The sequence below is a fragment of the Thunnus albacares genome, chromosome 5, assembly GCF_914725855.1.
Source record: "Thunnus albacares chromosome 5, fThuAlb1.1, whole genome shotgun sequence".
NCBI classification, from domain to species: domain Eukaryota; kingdom Metazoa; phylum Chordata; class Actinopteri; order Scombriformes; family Scombridae; genus Thunnus; species Thunnus albacares.
The window spans coordinates 36,272,738-36,291,182 of NC_058110.1; the positions used below are offsets into that span (position 1 = coordinate 36,272,738).

An 18,445-nucleotide genomic window follows, 5' to 3' on the forward strand; every position below is an offset into this window, starting at 1 on the left:
AACACACTACTTGAGCTGCTTTGCACAGTATCAGCAAAATGGCAGCCGTACAAATGATAGAAAATAGAAAGAGAGGTGTAGAGGGAAGTGGCCCCTCAGGCAGAGACATATATCTTTCAGATGTTGTTTTTTATTTCAGTGCTTCTCGTTCTTGTCTTAAACTGAACTGAATCTCCAGTGGACACTGACTGGTCCACACAGGAAATGCAGGACAGAACGTGTCAGGATGGTTGTACTAAACAAGTTACACTACAGTCAGACAGTTTTCATATTCTTAACTTCAGAGGATAATGACTAAACAACAGAAGCCTTTTGTGTTTGGCAGCAAACTAAACTAAAACAGATGCTATTATATAATGTGTGATTGATCATTATTGTGGTGGAGGGCTAGGCCCATGATCTAACTGATTATAGAAGGAAGTGCAAAAAGTTACACACGTTTTGTAGCTGTTGTATTTTCTGTGATAGACAGTTGAATCCTTTTATGTTATACAGTTATTCCTACAATTTCTATACTGTTAAATTAGATAAATGTGCAGAATTAGCATTTCATGTGATTCTCTGAAGAAAAGTGATCTCTCTCCCCTGCACTCCAGCAATAACCTGGAGACAACACAATCATAATCAATTATACAGCCACTGCTGAAGAGCTGAAATTCTGCATTTAGAATGCAGCTTCACCTCATCATAGCATTTATAGTATGTATGTATTATATAGTATGTGAGTTCTCCAGTGGAGGGTGTTAAGCTCATATTTTTGTGTGTCCTTCCTAATCTATGAAATTTGAATGAATGAAATAAAGAGATCAAATACCAGCAAGAGCAGAGAGACAGCGATCAGGAAGCAGTGAGTGTAATAAAGGTCCTGTCAGTCATTTGCTGGAAGTTCGACTTGCAGGTCATATGATCCACAAAACTGGACGTGAAGGATTATATTTGTTGTCTGGAGCAACAGAAAACCTTTTTCTAAGTAAGTCTAGATGTTTATATTCATGTTACATCGTTTAGCAGATGCTCTTACCCAGAGAGACTTACTGAAGGCCAACTGCAGGAGGAATCCCTCAGGACCATCTTGGGGTTAGGTGCCTTGCTCAGCAGCACATTGATAGCAGCTCAAACTCTCAAACTTTTGCCTGTTAGCTCAGAACGCTAACCACTAGGCTACCACCACCCAAACAAGTGTATATGCTGTGAACCACACTGATGTTTTACTGCTGCAATTCACAAGCTTATATGCACATTTAGTTTCTCAGATTCAGCTGAACTGAACCAAAGTTTAGCCTCATTGGGATTTGATCACACTCTCGTGATTCATTTGCAGTTTCACATTTTACTTTCAAACATCTGATGCATGCAGGGCTGAGAGGTCAGTCTCACCACATCCTCCTAGAGATGAACTGCAGGTTAATGTACTGTCATACAGGAAGGGAACAAGAACTGAAACACACTACTTGAACTGCTTTGCACAGTATCAGCAAAATGGCAGCCATACCAGTGATAGAAAATGGAAAGAGAGGTGTAGAGGGAAGTGGCCCCTCAGGCAGAGACATATAAGGCAAAAAGTCACAAAAGCTGAGATGACAAGTTTTTAAAGTTACAACAAAACTAGAGCTACAGGTGAAAAGATTGTTTATTGGACACTTAATCATTGATCATCTTGCGATCTGAGGATGGATCTTTAACTAACAGAAAAACTGTATGAATCATTAAAGGTATAATATGTAATTATTCTGCATTAAAATGTCTAAAAACAACTAGACCTATGTTATATATGTTGTTGAGTTGTGTTCTTACATTATCCCAAATGTTTCCAACAATGTTCAAACTCAGAGAAATCTGTAATTTAATCAAAGTAATGGACCGTTTCATTTGGTCGCCTGTCAATGGCGTCATACCTCCTCTACCAAAGAGTAAACACGCACAAGATGCAGACGGCGTCGTGTGTTTGTCCGCTACAATGGCGTCTATCAAAGAGTAACTTATACACATACAAGATAATACATCGGCGTTGTGGTTGTTCCACACAAACTGTTATAAATTGACTTTATTCCGTTTTAAGACACATTTTCATGATAAATTTAGGTGGTTTTTAACTATATCTTTTAGCCGGAAGAAGGATTTTAGTCATTGGACGTCTGGATCTTAAGTTATCAGAGAAATAAACTGGACAAACGTTAGCAGCAGCTCGGCTAACAGCCCCTCCAGGAAGTCCGGTGCCTGCCAAACATCGTTGGAGAAACATTGATTTTTTTTAAGTGAAACAACTTTAACTAGTATTTTGAATGATTTTAATCCGTTTTTGGAAGGAAGGAGACCTCTGTGGATAATTCGGCTCCTGGTAGAAACCTGCCGAACGTCAGGATCTTAAATTATAAGAGAAATAAACCGAACAAGTGTTAGCAGCAGCTCGGCTAACAGCCCGTGTCCATCACTGTCTCTCTGCAACAAAACGTCCTCTTAAAACAGTCAAATTCAGCATAACAACGTTGTCTAATAAGAATAACAAGATGGTCCAACATGTGTTTCAGCACATAAGACAGTTCAGCACCTAGAAGAAAACATTTCACATTCAACTAACAAGTATTGTGTGTGTATCAAAGTCTGATATATCTTATTCCTCCGTTGTTGTCCAGAAACTATTAAAAACACGTCAGTGAGTCACACCGCTGCACTGGGTGACATGTTCCTTCATCATGAAGAGTTTGGCCATGTTAGTTTGTTTAGAAATGGCTCCAAAGACTAATAACAGCATCATGTTTTCAGTCTCCAGAGAGTAGTTCTGTGTCTGTCCTATCAGAACTACTCGTAGGCAGAATATCTGCCCTGCTAACTGATCCAACATGGAACTACAGAAGTAATGTACAGTATATGTCCACCATGGATAAAAGATTTGTTTACCAGGAAAATCACAGTAAATTGAATTATAAATGTGGACGTGTGTTTTGCACAATTCTGCCAGTTATTACAAAAGCCAAAATGTGGCTGCATGTTCATCAGCTTTGGCATTGATTCTACAGTCTCTGAACTCTACTGGAGGGATGAGCATCATTCTTCAAAAAAACATCAGTCCTTAATCTCTCGTAGGTGTTCAGTTGGGTTGAGATCTGGTGACTGAAGTCATACCATATGATTCACATCATTTAATACTCATTCAGTGACCCCTCGTGTCCTGTGACTTGCTCTCATCGTGGGAAAAAGTATTTTATCAATGATGTCATCACATGCTCCATTTCACATGTAAGTTTCAACACAGTCTGAAGACTTCCTCCTCTAAATAACGGACGCTTGTGGCTTGTTATCAAGAAATGATCACAATCTGGTACAGTTCCTGCAGCAGGTTACTTACTTCTCTCTGTGAACAAAAACTGTTTGATTATATACGTTTTTCATTAAACACACTATTAAGGGAAACACTTTTGGTTAAATAATTTTTGGCATAGAGAGTAACTCATTATATAATGATGCATAATACAGACCAACTCTGTAAAAGAGCACAATCTTGCTAAATGTGAGTTCACTAAGGCCATGTGACCTTTCTAAGGAAGCTGAAGTCTTTGCTGTGCAACAGTTTCCTCCCTCAACCACCAAGAGTCGACGTGTTTCTTGTGACTGGTTGGTTCCAGCAGCTTCTCTAATAACTCTTCTCCTTTGTTTACTGACTTGTTAAAAGCCAGAGCGAAGTTCATTTGGTCTTCACATTGTCAAAATGCATTTGAGAGCGTGACATCATGATTATTAAGCTCCACGTACATGCAGGCAGTGTGGGTGTTGGTGCTGTTCTGTGGCAGGAGGATGAGGAGGAGACCAGCTGCTCTTTAAGTTTCCCCTCCAGAAAGTTGAACAAACACCAGCTCAGTTATTCGGTGGTCTGAAAGAAGGCACTGCTGCTTGTTTGGGCTCTGCAGCATTTCGATGTCTCTGTTGGCTCTGTGATATCTTAGTTTTCACTGATCATGATCTGCTTTTGACTGAAAAACCCTCAGCGACTGATGAGGTGCTCATTGTTTCTACAGCCACAGTTCAAACATTCAATATATTTGGTTTGACATGTTGCTCCCTTCAACACATCCACACATCTCCTACACTACTGATGCAACTAATCCTCCACACCTCATGTTTTGTTTTACACTTTGTATTTTATTGTGCTATGGACCCCTCCATGAGTCGTGTCCTTAATAAAATCTGAATTGAATTGAATTGAATAATTAGGGTTTAATTGGCTAAACTGTTAGGATCAGGAAACCGGGAGACTGCCCCCGACTGTCAGAGTGGACCTCCTCCAGAGATGTCCTGTTAGAAGGCTCTTGGAGGACTTTCAAACCTCCAACACCTGTTTGCACCAACACACTTCACTGTGGCCCGGCTGTTAGGAATCCCTGACTAAAAAGGCCCGTTGGTAGCGGTTCAACGACAGCTGGTGATGATAGAAGCCAGGCTGAATCTGGTTCCCTAAGCAAGGCTTGGATGGTCCTGCATCTGTAGATTTTGGGAACTACGTTCGATACCTCAGTCAGAGGTAGAGAACAGCCGTCTGTCAGTGCTTTATCAACACCGGCAGGAGGTATCAGTTATGTTTAGGCAGAAACCATTTCAATATCATGTTGAGTTTAAATGGATCCAGGTGTGTGACCCCTGCTGGTCACATGACGAACAGGCTGTGATGACAGCAGAGGAGTTACTGTGGGTTCACTGCACATCCTAGAGCAGAAACAGATCAAGATTACTCTTTAGTTATTCTAAATGCATCTTTTTACAGATATACTCAGTAGATTAGAGATCATTTAATATCCCAAAGGAGATTTTATTATTCATGTTTGCTTCAATGCAACAAATTTTATTATATAAGTGCAGAGGAATGTTGGGAAGACTGAAGTTGTTGATCACACTTTATACTTTGTCCTGTATTTTACCTCATCCTGAAGGAAAACGCTGGATGTGGATGAATATTTACTCTTTTTATTATTGTTTCTGGTCAGTTGGGTCAACTGAGTTTTGTGCTGCGTTGTCATGTTATTTGCAACTATTCAAAATTTCGATATCTGGATGGTCGTATTATAAGTGTTTTTGTCTGATTACTTGATGTCAACAGATTTTATTCACACATATCATTAGAAGATCCCTTCATAATGCACTTACAATGGAAGTGATGGGGGACAAAATCCACAGTCCTCCTTCTGTGCAAAAATGTATTTCAAAGTTGATCTGAAGCTAATATGAAGCTTCAGCGTCCAAATGAGTCAAATCAAGTAGATATCTTTCAATGTTACAGTCTTTTTAGTGCCAAAGTCCCTCTTTTTGTTACTATACTTCCACCGCAGCTCAACAGGGAAACACTGTACGAGGAAATACAAAGAGGGAATTTGATGCTAAAAAGACTTGATATGACTAACTCAGACTGCTGAAGCTGAATATAAGCTTCACAGAGACTTTTAAATGACTGTGTGGACCAGTGGCGGCTGGTGACTCAAAATATTGGGGAGGACAGGAGGAAAACCAACATGGAATCTTACAACAAACCGCATCAAACTATATCATTGTCCCCCACCTGATGAAATCGGAGGGGTGGGGGGCAATTTTATATGCCAATAAAACAATTTGCTTTTAAAAACAAAAACCCCTGATTGGTGTAAAGGCTGCTTCTTTAAAGAAATTTAGCATATACATATTGTCTCTAAACAAAGAAGAGCTCATTTTAGCCATGGAGTGGTTCAGATGTGTCATTTTACCAACAAAGTGAAATTCAAATGTATAATATTGTTCTATTGTGACAACAAATTTATGTTCTCATCAAAAACAGACAACATATCACATGATTTACACATGTTTCCTATGTATTTTCTTAGTATACAGAAATAAATAAAGTAGCACAAAGCTTATAATGTGATACAGGAACAGATCAGTGCTGAATACTAGAAAGACTGAACTCTAAAAACATTCAGAGATCTAAAAGTGTAGGTTCACATCAGAAAGTATTAATGCATGTATCAAAAACATGACTTACACACTCTTATTTATGTGCACGATATACAAAATATAACAAAATATGTGACTCATATTATCTGATGTCTTCTTTCTATCATGGAGATGAAGTATTCATGTCATAACATCCATTTGTGACTGTTGGTCATCTTGTTTGTTAGTTAACAGAACTTTATGGCTGCAGCTTAACCAGTCTGATATCATTAGCAACAATGACAAACAAGCAAACTCTCCTGGTTGTTTCTTCGGTTGCTTCTCTCTCCAGCCTCCCTGGCGGTGTCCTGCTGCTGCTGCGCCGCACAGTCCAGATCATTTCTCCCATTAGCTTTACAACAGTCCTTAACAGTCCTTCCATGGATGTATAAAGAGTCCTTCAGGCTGCTTCAACAAGCCAGCTGTTGCATTGGCTAACGCAAGGAGCTATCTACTGCTGCTACTCTGCCTTACAGTGGAGAGAATTGAAAATGAATTCTAGAGACTATCATTGGACCAACTCTATGTCAATATTGCATTCTGGTTGTTGATTGGTTAGGGAGGACAGCCTCCCTTGCCACGTCATTTTACGTGTCATGGCCAATCACAGATTAGCATAAAAAAAATGAAATACATTAAGTCCAATGTAAGAGATCCCGCCCTGCGGAGGACAGCATGCACCCGTCCTCCTCTGTCCCCCACTCCACCTCCACCATTTCACACACTGCCCTTTCTCCTCCCGCCCTGTAGGCGTCGCTGTTGAAGCATTTTAAACAGAATTTCAGTAATGGATTTTTTCCAAAGAGGAGAGAAAAAATACTTTATAAATAATACTGAGATTTGTAATGGTTTATTTCAACCAAATATTCCTTTTTATATTTTGATCTCCCTTTTGCCTCTCAAAAAATAGAAGAGGATCAACCTCCTCTGCTTCTATGGACCAGCCTCCACTGGTGTGGACACACTGTGGATTTTGGCCTCCATCACTTACATTGAGAGCACATTTGAAGGATCTTTTAATATCCAGTATGAACAGGAGGAATGATTACAGCGAGGAAAACCCCTTTCACTGTTCATATGGACACCTGACTGCTGGTTTAAGACACTGGAAACACTGTGAATCGTCCTTTAAGATGAACAAAGACAAATGCTGTATAACACAATAAAATCTTGCTTTCAGCGAGCCTGGATAGGACTGTATGATGACCTGAACAGCTGGAGGTGGTCGCTGTCAGACAGACATTTCTACAAACCCGGGGAGGCTGAGTTCAGAAAATGGTACCCTGTGGAACCAAACAACAAACACAGTGCAGAATACTGCACACAGACACACAGACAGTCTGCTCTGATGTCAGAGGTGAGAGTTATAACTAATGGTTTGTTCTTCTGAAGTTACTCTTCAGTTTCCTACAGATTTGGGCCTAAATAGTCTGTTACATAAAAAGCACATAAATGTGATCCCTGTGTTCAATTCAAGGTGTGAAGTTGAGTCATGAAGCCAGTTTATATGAAGCCTGTTGACCCATTCAGCTCCACCATTAACACAAGTTTATCCCACGTCACTGCCTCAGTCGAAAGGGGTAAGAAAAGGAGGCAAAGTGGCTCTGATGTGTCTTTATGGATGAATGTGTGCTTGCATATTCATATGTATGCAGCACCATACTGAGATTTATCATTCAAAAATAGTAATAAACACAATCATCACCTCAAAATTTCACTTGTACAATCATTAAGTAAATGTATTTAGTTACTTTCCACCACTGGATGCAGAACATCTAATGTCAACGTGTGTGTGTGTGTGTGTGTGTGTTTACAGTGTGTGTGTGTGTGTGTGTGTGTGTTTACAGTCACCTAAACACCACAGGACACGTCTTTCCATCAACATGAACAGATTTTATATCTTTAGAGCAATAAATATTTCCACTTTTTCCATATTTCTGCAATTTCAAAAACAAAGTACAAGTAATATATATTTATATACACAGCTAAAATTTTCCATACATAATTTTAAAATAATGTCGTCTCTGTTGACACATATTTGACACTGTACTCGTACAATTTTACAAGGACTATTCCAGTCTCTCTTTGCTCTACATTATAAACAAGTCTTTTTTTCCATAAAGCAATCCATTGTGTTATTACGTACAACTTCATTGCCCTTGTATAGATTCACACAACACAGACTGTCTTTACACAGGAACAGAATAACAAATCCAACATTTTGAACTTTACCTGAACCACATCTGATGAGCTTTGATGAGGATTTTTTGAAATGTTCCCTGTTTTTCCTGCAGCAGTCAGATCAGATCTGTTTCTGTTAATGTTCAAAATCGGACCTTCGGATCCTGATGTAAACTCAGCTGGAGACGAACTGCCTGCTGCCGAGCAAAGTGAGTCCTCGTATTATTATTTTTCATATAACGATGGTTATGTACATTCATGTTTATAATACAGTTTCATTCAGTGCAGATACTGTAATAAATACCACATGCAAACCGATAGCTGAGAGCAGACACGGGCAGAGAAAACATATTTAAATTGAGCGTTTAAAGGATCATACCTGTGTTTTTGCATGTTTTTACACTGAATATACTGTAAAATATACAGCAACTATTAGACTGACTTCCTTCCTTCCTTCCGGGCAGCCATTAATGTTTAGTTCATTTATCTGAAAATCATCTTGCAGAGACTTCTAATCCTCTAATCATTACATCAGAGAATTGATAGTGGGTTGCTCTACGTATTGCACTGATGAGATATGTGAGCAAATCAAACCAACAATTACATAAATAAGTATAAATTGGTACAAAGTACAAAGGCTTGTTGTTCACCAACCGACTCAAATCACAAAATGTCGGAGCATTTTTGAATGCAGCAACTGAGAGAGTGTGGCTGTGCTGATTCTTCCTGAACACCGCTGATCGATAAGAAGCCTGAGAACCCAGCTGCTCTTAATTACTATTAACCCCACAGCCTGCACACCAGCTGATCTAGCCCGAACCCAATCAACCCAGAGGGATTTCCAACATGCAACTATACGAATCCGGAACAGGGAAATGACAGCAAGTCCCACAAATGGGTGGCTGCTACTAGAGCTTTCAACACAATGTTTTCTTTAAACTGAATTATTTGGTGAAAACAGGGACCCAGCCCTAAAAAACAAAGGTAAACTTGACCCGGTGCAACTCTGGGCAACCTGACACCCGAGAATTTGCATTTTAGGAAGCCTCTGATGCCAAGATCAGCTCCTTATTGTACCACAAAGGCCAAATAATAATAATAATAATGATAATAATAATAATAATAATAATAATAATACAGAAGGCTTGCAACACTGTCAGTGCTTGAACTGTTAAAAAATGTTGATAATGATGGATTTTCTATCTGTAAGTCTCTGCATGTTGATTTTTTTTCATATAAATGGAAACTAAATCCTTCCTGGAATAAAATAATACATCTAAAAACTGATTTGGGAAATGGTTGGCAGTAATTTAAAGTACATGTGAGTAAAAGGCTAAAACATGCAAAGGCACAGGTACGGAGCTTTAACACGGGAACTTCAGGGCACGCAGTGGAACAGGGTGAGAAGTTGTGTAATTCATTGCGAGGTAGGTTTGATGCAGTGATCCTCGAAAAGTTTATTCTGTTATTTCAAGTGTGTTTAGTTAATTGTTCTAATCTGCATTAAACACGGTGTTACTGTTAGTAATAAGGCCCCTGCAAAGAGGCAAAGTGATTCAAAAGTTATTGTAGATACACAACAGGGGCTCAATGGTCCAGAAATCCGTATTGTGTGTTTATCTGAATGGTTTGAAAGGTTGTTTGGTGCAGAAGTTTTGCTTGTTTCCTATAAAAGGTCGTTGTGAGGCTTCGCTGAGGCTTCGTGATGATTCAGAGGTGAGCAGACGTGTGTGTTTTTGTACGAGCATGCGTGGGTGAGTTAAAGTAATTATCAAAGTCTGTATTAAAAATATTAGAACAAGTTATATGTTAGTCACAGAAAATTCCTGGTTTTGTTGTAAACATATCAAAAATTAAAAAGGTTTTAGTAATTCCATAAGATGCCCAAATCAGAAAAGAAGAAAATCATCTCACACTCATAAGCACATAACAAAATTAAAGATGCTAAAAATACAAAAAACAGCCCAAGGAGTACGTTGTTAGTAGAAGCTTGTCACACAACAATATTGATAATTATATCAGTAGCACACTCTAAAAAGTCAATGGTTCTTCAGATTAAAAACAACAGGGAACCCAAGATGGTTCCCTGAGGAACGTCAAATGAATATAATCCATCAATTATAATCCATGACGGCATTTCAACAAACCTCAAACACAAAGGGCCTCTTTAAAACACATTTTAGGATTTTCTGTTGTTTTGTTTTTACTAGTGAGGAACCCTAAGATGCTCAAATAGCCTGAAGAACCCTCATGAACTTTTGGTTGTTAGAGCATTTTCATTTAGTCAATTCAAGCAGTTCTGACCTCAGTTACAGATCGACGCTGTTGGCCCCATTGAAAATCGAACACACTGTACAGTTAATATCTACAGTTGGCGCATTCATGTAATCACAGGGAAATGTGTCATTAATGTTTGCATTCACAGCATCAGAGAGATTTCCCATCATCCACCAGTTAAACGCTGGCGAATATTTATACGAGGCTGACTAAACCAGCCACCATGACAGCAAAGCAACCAGCACTGAGAGTTTTCTTCTAGTCAAAAAGTACAATTGGATGGTAAAATAGTTTAAGAACTTTCTACCAGCCATCATGGGCTTCCTGCTCTGACGTCCTGTGAGCTCAGTCAAATGAAGAGAGAAAGACAGAAAACACTTCAACACTGGAATGACAGGTTTAACTCAAAAGTGCAAAAATAATGCGTAAAAATGAGTTTGTTCAAGAATATTTCACTTAGTTCTGCGTGACAGCGACGATGTTCTGCACTCCAGTCTGAGACGTCAGCAAGTCCTTCGAGATAACATTAGGTCCAGTTCTCAGGTTCCTTTGTGTCTTTGTTGGATGACGATGAAGACGAAGGGCTCAGTCTTTCAGCCAGATTTAAAAAATTCATTACATGGCTTAATATTTGCTTTTGTGAAAAGATACAATCAATCAATATATCACTTATTTAATTGTCTCTTTATTGCCAGGTGGTATCTGAAATTCATTCAACATCATTTCTTATGACCAGTTTATTCTGTACCATCCGTCTGTCTGAAGGCACCTTATTCTCCATTTTGCAACACGAGTTGTGAACAAGGGCTCATAAAATTCTGTTTACCTTTGAGGTTTGTTTTCAGAAATGTTTTAAAGATTTCACATCCTTTAGTAAGAAACTAAAGCAATCAGGGCAGGAAATTATGATTTATCACCAGCCAAACTCTGGTCAATGTCTGTCTGCATAAAATGTATGGAAGCCACGAGCGGAGCGATTACTGCAGCATGTTTTGTGTGGAATAGTTGTCAACATCACAACTCATCTCATGATATTTAGTTTTTAGCTCATTGTTCTGATGATAATTTAACTGTAACTTTAACCAGAGATGTCAAACATAGTTTGTGATCATCAGGACTTCCATATCTCATTATCTTGAAAAAGAAGTTCCAGAAAAAAAATAAGAATGAATCCAGTTTACGCATAATGTTACTGTTATTATGTATGTTAGTATATCCACAGATCCTGATGTCATGAGCACAGGATGACTGTTATAAATCCAGACAACAAGATATTAAACCATTATGTTGGGTTAACATTCTTAAAATAATAAAAACATGAAATATTATTAGTTAAAAGTTAAAAAATTGATAATTAAGTGGTGATTTTGAGATAACTGGTCTTGAAAATGATGAGTAACCACAGCGTCTCTTGGCATCCATAAAAATGCTTTTGGAGGGTTTTTTTTTGCGTATATATTTAGGTTTGGTAAATGTAACACTGCCCCCTGCTGTCCACATATACATGACGTTCATGTGCATCAGGAGACGCTGACGCTGATGTCCAACACCTGCACATTCAGGCGTCAGACTATTCCAGACATCGGTTAACCAACCATCCTTAAATATCATTATTGTTTGGTCGATGCTAAATTGTGATTTTCGAAACTGGGTAAAACCTTGTTCATTTTAACTTCCCACCCAGATTTTTAGGATTCTATCTTTTAGGGAAATGTACAGAGAGTCACATTATAGAACTTGTTTAATGTAACCTGACGTAACACTGAGCCTGTGTCAGTGACTGGGTGACTGTGTTTAGGTTCTGTAGCTCTCAGGCTTCATCAAAGGTTGACAAACCAGTGACACAAAAGACTCTGTTTCCCAGACTGCACCCTGTTTGGCACCTTTGAGTGTAATCTCCTTCCCTGGCAACATAGAGGGTCACACACAATATAGAGCATGAAATACAGTTGACATATATTATAATTTCTGACAGATTCAGGCTTACACTTTCATATATATTGGGATACTTGAGGGGGAGCATTCACTGGTTTAGTACAAATGATCATATAAATCCCCCTTTACAAGAATAAAGTATTAGAAATGCCAATTTTAATGTCCCAATCCACAACAACAACAACATAGTGCACCCTGCTGAAACCCTGTAACCCACAAACACTAAAGGCTTTGAGAGTTTTGCCCTCATTAGTAGTTTTTGCAAAACACAAATGTAAAAAAACACCTGTAGTTTTTATTTCAATGGCTTATTTAGAATTTGAACAACAAATGTAGAAAGCAAAGTCTTCAGTAACCTTCACAAATGCACTTTTTTATGGCCAAATAAACTCTGGATTGGGGCTTCAAATCACAACACGTCCCTCCCCTGCATATAGGATTTCAACCATAGACACACTGACACTCATTAGCTATTGCACAGGTCATGCATGCCTGTCTAAGACACAGAAACTGCACCATATTAACACCAACCACCTCTGCCTCTCAGTAACACCTCATGGCTTGTAATATGTCAACAACCAAAACAATGGTACAGGTGCTTTTTGTGCGAAAAAAAACATAGCGGTGCAAGACGAGTGTGATTTTTGGAATATAGTAAAAGGACTCAGGCTTCCTTAAAACCTGAACTGTCCCCTCAACTAAGATGGTACATAGTGTTAGCATCGAGCGCTAACCCTTGTGTTAAATTCTCAGGCACTGTTCCCTTCAAATCTGGTCCCTGAACCATTTGTCCACCGCAGAGACTCACAATGTGACATAAACACTTCCTCTGTCAGTGAAGAACTACAAACATGTCCTCAGAAGGGCACAACGAAGGGAAGGTGAGGAGATTCTCACCGAGACAGAGCTGTGTGGGAGTTTTTCTTCAGCTTCGTTTTGACTGAAAACGCCGTGATTTGCGTTCTCGGTGTTGCTCTGTGGGCAGTTTGGCCGCGGCAGGCTACGAGCCGCCGTCGCCGCCGTTCAGCGTGAGAGTCCGTCTACCTGCGCGGGAAGTGGATGTGAAAATAACACAGGCTGAGTAACTTCCTCTTCCCCGCTCTCAGTGCTCTCCTCCTCACCAGGCGGCCGCTTTGATACACCTGCACCTGCCCTCCTCCTCTCCTCCTCCCCCTCCTGCTCCCTCTCACCGCCGCCCCCCGGTGGCTCACGGCGGGGTGGCGAACCGCCGCCCTCGTCTTCTGCCTCCTCACACGACCGTGCTGATCCGACTGACGGGTTTCGATTTGGGGCCGCCCCCTTGCCCGCCCGCCGCCCCTGGGTGCGGGGAGAGCGGGGCGTTCGACGGGGGAGGTAAGGGGGAGTGCGGCGGGGGAGGTGGGATGGAGGAGAGCGGCGGGTACTGGGGGCCGTAGGGCTGCGGCGGCGTCTGGCTGACGAGGCGCGCCGAGGGTGTCTGGGGCGGCGGGGTGGAGAAGATGAAGTGGGTGGAGGCGGAGGGGGAGGGGCTGAGCGGGGAGTGTGTGTGCACGGCGTGGTTGTGAGAGTGTGTGTGAGCGTGGGGGTGGGGCTGCGAGTGCGAGATGGTCAGCGGGAGCTTGCCGCCGCCACCTGGCCTCCCCGCCGCGGGGTGCGAGTGGTAGAGTCCGTGTGGGGTAGTGGGGGTGATGGGGGAGTGCGGGGACAGCGGAGGGGGCGTGATGAATCCCGAGCCTATGTAGCGCGGGTGGGCGGCGCCGTGTTGGATCCTCTGATGCTGCTGGGTATGAGAGGGAGCGCAGCCGGACGGGCCCTGCCGCCGCGGCACGGAGACCCTGTGCGAGAGGACGTGGTGCTGCGGGACGCTCTGCATGTGGTAGCGGTGATGATGGTGGTAAGGTGGGGGGGGGGTCTGCTGCTGCTGGTGCCCAGTAACACTGACTCCGCCTCCTCCACTGTTGCCGTGGCAATACTGGGCGTGCAGAGCCTGCAGCTTGGACGGCGCCCCTCCCGTACCTCCTCCCCCTCCAACTCCTCCCGAGTCCGACTGGCCGAGGTTGGCCGAGGGGGAGGGGCATGGGGAAGGGGAGGATGGGTGGGGGATGGGAGGCGCGGGGGCGGGGTAATGGGGGGGTGATGATATCATCAGGGGACTCGGGGGACCCTGCGGTGTGGGTGATGTCATCGTCAGGGGACCAGGAACCTTGCCTCTGCGGCTGCCGAAGAAATTCCCCAGCAGGCCGCCGCCAGTCGGTCCTCCCCCACCCACCATCCCTCCTCCGAGCCCAGCCCCTCCCCCGCTCACGAGTGGGGAAGTGGTGACCCCTCCCTGGTTGTGACAGAGCCCCGGCCCACCCCCCACCCCCGTACCGGGGCTCTGAGTAGGGCGGTGCGGCCGGTAAGCTGCTGGAGATGAAGGGACCATCATGGGGCTGTAGGACAGACCTCCAGCCGGCAGGGGGCGCTGCTGGTGAGGCCGGGGGCTGCTAATGATGGAACCCTGAGAGGAGGACGGAGGAACCGAGAGAGAGAAAAGGGGAGGACATACAAACACAGCAGATTAGAAATAGTTTATACTTTTCCCACTCAGTGTTTTACTCCAAACGGTCCAGGCAGCCGCTGGTTTCAGTTCATTTCAGTCATGGATGTTTTATAAGAACCGGATGCGGATCCGATGCACCACGTTGGTCCAGACTGAAATGTCTCAACAACTATTGGATGGATTATCGAGAAACTTGGTTCAGACGTTCATGTCCACCTCAGGATGATTTATAATAACTGATCCTCTGACTTTTCATCCAGCGCCATCATCAGGTCAAAACTTTAATTTATCCAATTCTTTGGTTAAAGTCCAAATTCTTACTAAACATCAGCATGTTAGCATGTTGTTATTGTGAGCACATTAATATGCAGACCTGTGAGGCCCCGAACAACTCCACCTTCATAAACAAACATAAACAACCGAAACGTTTTATCTGTTACAGAACGTCTTGGCTGATAAAACCCTGAATTACAGATGTTTATTACTAGTAAAAGTAAAATGAATACTCTCTCTGACATGATGCTACAGCTGCAGCACGTACAGCGTGTCTCTCTCATCTGTACTGCTGATGGTTCTTCCTGTCGATCAGCTGTTTTTACAGTCAGGCGACTCATCGCTGCTGCATTTAAATCTTCCTGTCTGGTTCTTACAAAGCTCTTTGGTGTCTTCTAACACTTTGGTGTTTTCATTTCATTTTCAAAGTGTCTGTTTTCAGACTGTGGTGCAACCTACAGTATGTAACTGCTCTTTTTTAATTTATTTTTGTTTTATTCTAATCATAGTTGTTGACATGTTGACTTTACAGCCCAGCTGAAGCTGCTCCAACTGACTCCCATTCAAAAAAGCCTCAACTTCTCCCCAGAAACACTGAGTCAGTTCTGCTCTCAGTCTCTAACAGGTTTTTGCTGCACATGAACTGAAGTGAAGTGAAGTCAGCAGCTGCCTGAAAGAAAAGTAAAACTTCCCGTTTGCACTGAACAGTGTGATTTGATGTCAGTGAGTTAAACGTGCAGATTTCAGGGCAGACATGCAGGAAAGGAGAAGAAGAGGAAGTGATGCAGATGATGAAGACAAATGGCAAGAAAAATGCAGGCGTGTTGATGGGCTGTTGGTCAAGATGCATCTCATCCAGCTGCAACATCCCAGTTTGATACTTAGGTCCATTTCACCAGATTTGCAACATGCAATCATTTCCTCTCGCATTCATTTTAACACATTTAACTAAACTAAAGAAACACTTGATCTATATATAAGACAGACAGGAGTCGTCTTTGGTGAAAGGGGACAAACGTTGCACCTCCTTTATCTACTGACTATTAAATAAAGGTGAAAGTGACCCCAAAAACAATAATAAAAAAATATTCTTGAGTGTTTTGAACATCTAAAGCTGGAATAAAAGTTCTCCAAAGATACACATAAACATCTGTCTGAGCATAATAATAGCCGAGGAAGCGTTGCCACAACATTCACATTCAGATGTTATGAATGAGATGAACATGCTGCAGCAGCGTGCTGCCGGGTCACATCATGCTTCAAGCACCAGACTTACTTCAATGGTGCTGTCCAATGAGCCCACACTGTTCCTACGACCTCGCTTCCCTATTACCCAATCAGAATGAAGCAACATTAAAACCTGTGCGTTTGCATTTATGTTTACAGATTTAAAAAAAAAAAAAAAAAAGATACAAAGTGTTAACTTTAGAGGTGTACTATGCTAAGCTAATAAAGTATTTCCCAAAATGTTGAACTAAATGTTCAGAGAGAGACTGTAATACTTCAATTTAACAAAGACTATCTGATTTTTCTACGATTACAGCAAGAAAAACAGCTTTAATGTTCATTTGGGCTCCTGACTGTTATCAGTAGTGAAACCGTCTTTTTCTCCTGTTTTATGTCTTATTCCTTTTTACTTGTGTTGCTTTTATAGTCTGTCTTGATGCCTTTTATGCTCTTTGTAAATCACTCTGAATTGCCTTGTTGTTACAAATAAACTTGCCTTTGGAGTATTTTCATACTGTGGTATTGTTACTTTTACTTAAGTAAAAGGTCTCAGTACTTCCTCCATCACTGTTAAAAATTAGTGATCCATCCAAAGTGCAGTTTCCACAGTATCATCATCCTTTGTAATTTGGTGTTGTAGTTCCTGCAGCTGTCCAGTAGGTGGAGAAAGAGCATCACAGCACTACATTAGACTTCCATCTTACTGTATAATATTACCATTTTAGATTTCATCACTATTTCATTGGTTGCATAAGACCACAGATGTAGGTTTGCTCTGAGTCACTGACTCATAATAACAAACTAACAGAAAACCTGCCTGTTGTTATTTTCCAAGTGACAGAACAGATTCTGTTTGAATCTAATCTATAAGCGGCGTGTCGGCGCTCACCTGTCTCTGAGAGGTCTCTCAGTGACGAGCTGAGCGCCGTGCGTTTGAGTCCGTCCACTGACGCGTACGTGTCATCGAGGCTCGGCCTACCCATGGTGCCGTTCACCACCTCGCCCTTTACGGGCACGCCGCCGGCGTTGGGCCCGCCGCCCGGCACCCCCCCGCCTCCTGGTCCTCCCCCCGTCAACACACCTGGACGCATCACACCTTTCTGCTTCTCCAGTTCAGCTGCAGGGAGAGAAGAGAGGAGACGGAAAATACTCATTAACTACTACCACTGGTACTACTGGTGATACTGGTACTACTGGTACTACTACCACTGGTACTACTGGTGATACTGGTACTACTGGTACTACTACCACTGGTACTACTGGTGATACTGGTACTACTGGTACTACTACCACTGGTACTACTGGTGATACTGGTACTACTGGTACTACTACTACTGGTACTACTGGTGATACTGGTACTACTGGTACTACTACTACTGGTACTACTGGTACTACTACTACTGGTACTACTGGTGATACTGGTACTACTGGTACTACTACCACTGGTACTACTGGTACTACTACTACTGGTATTACTACTACTGGTACTACTGGTACTACTGGTACTACTACTACTGGTACTACTGGTACAACTGGTACCACTGGTACTACTGGTGATACTGGTACTACTGCTACTACTACTACTGGTACTACTACTACTGGTACTACTGGTACAACTGGTACTATTGGTACTACTACTACTGGTACTGGTACTACTGGTACTACTGGTACTACTACTACTGGTATTACTGGTACTACTGGTACTACTGGTACTACTACTACTGGTATTACTGGTATTACTACTACTGGTACTACTACTACTGGTACTAATACTACTGGTACTAATACTACTGGTACTACTTCTAATACTACTACTGGTACTAATACTACTACTGGTACTAATACTACTGGTACTACTTCTAATACTACTACTGGTACTTATACTACTGGTACTAATACTACTACTGGTACTAATACTACTGGTACTACTTCTAATACTACTACTGGTACTTATACTACTGGTACTTATACTACTGGTACTACTACTACTACTGGTACTAATACTACTGGTACTACTTCTAATACTACTACTGGTACTAATACTACTACTAGTACTAATACTACTGGTACTAATACTAC

At 41.8% G+C, this 18,445-nt stretch overlaps 1 protein-coding gene across 1 annotated transcript in view; it reads right to left on the minus strand.

Moving 5' to 3' along the window:
* Positions 1 to 7,824: 7,824 nt before the first annotated feature.
* The window catches only part of LOC122982320 (IQ motif and SEC7 domain-containing protein 2-like), a 66,091-nt gene continuing 55,470 nt past the window's right edge, over positions 7,825 to 18,445 (minus strand). The window contains exons 15-17 of the mRNA XM_044351508.1: positions 17,256 to 17,483; positions 16,416 to 16,465; positions 7,825 to 14,824 (exon numbers count right to left, since the gene is read on the minus strand). Coding sequence (XP_044207443.1) covers positions 13,595 to 14,824; positions 16,416 to 16,465; positions 17,256 to 17,483 — 1,508 coding nt within the window. The 3' untranslated portion in view covers positions 7,825 to 13,594. The remainder of the gene's footprint in view (positions 14,825 to 16,415; positions 16,466 to 17,255; positions 17,484 to 18,445) is intronic.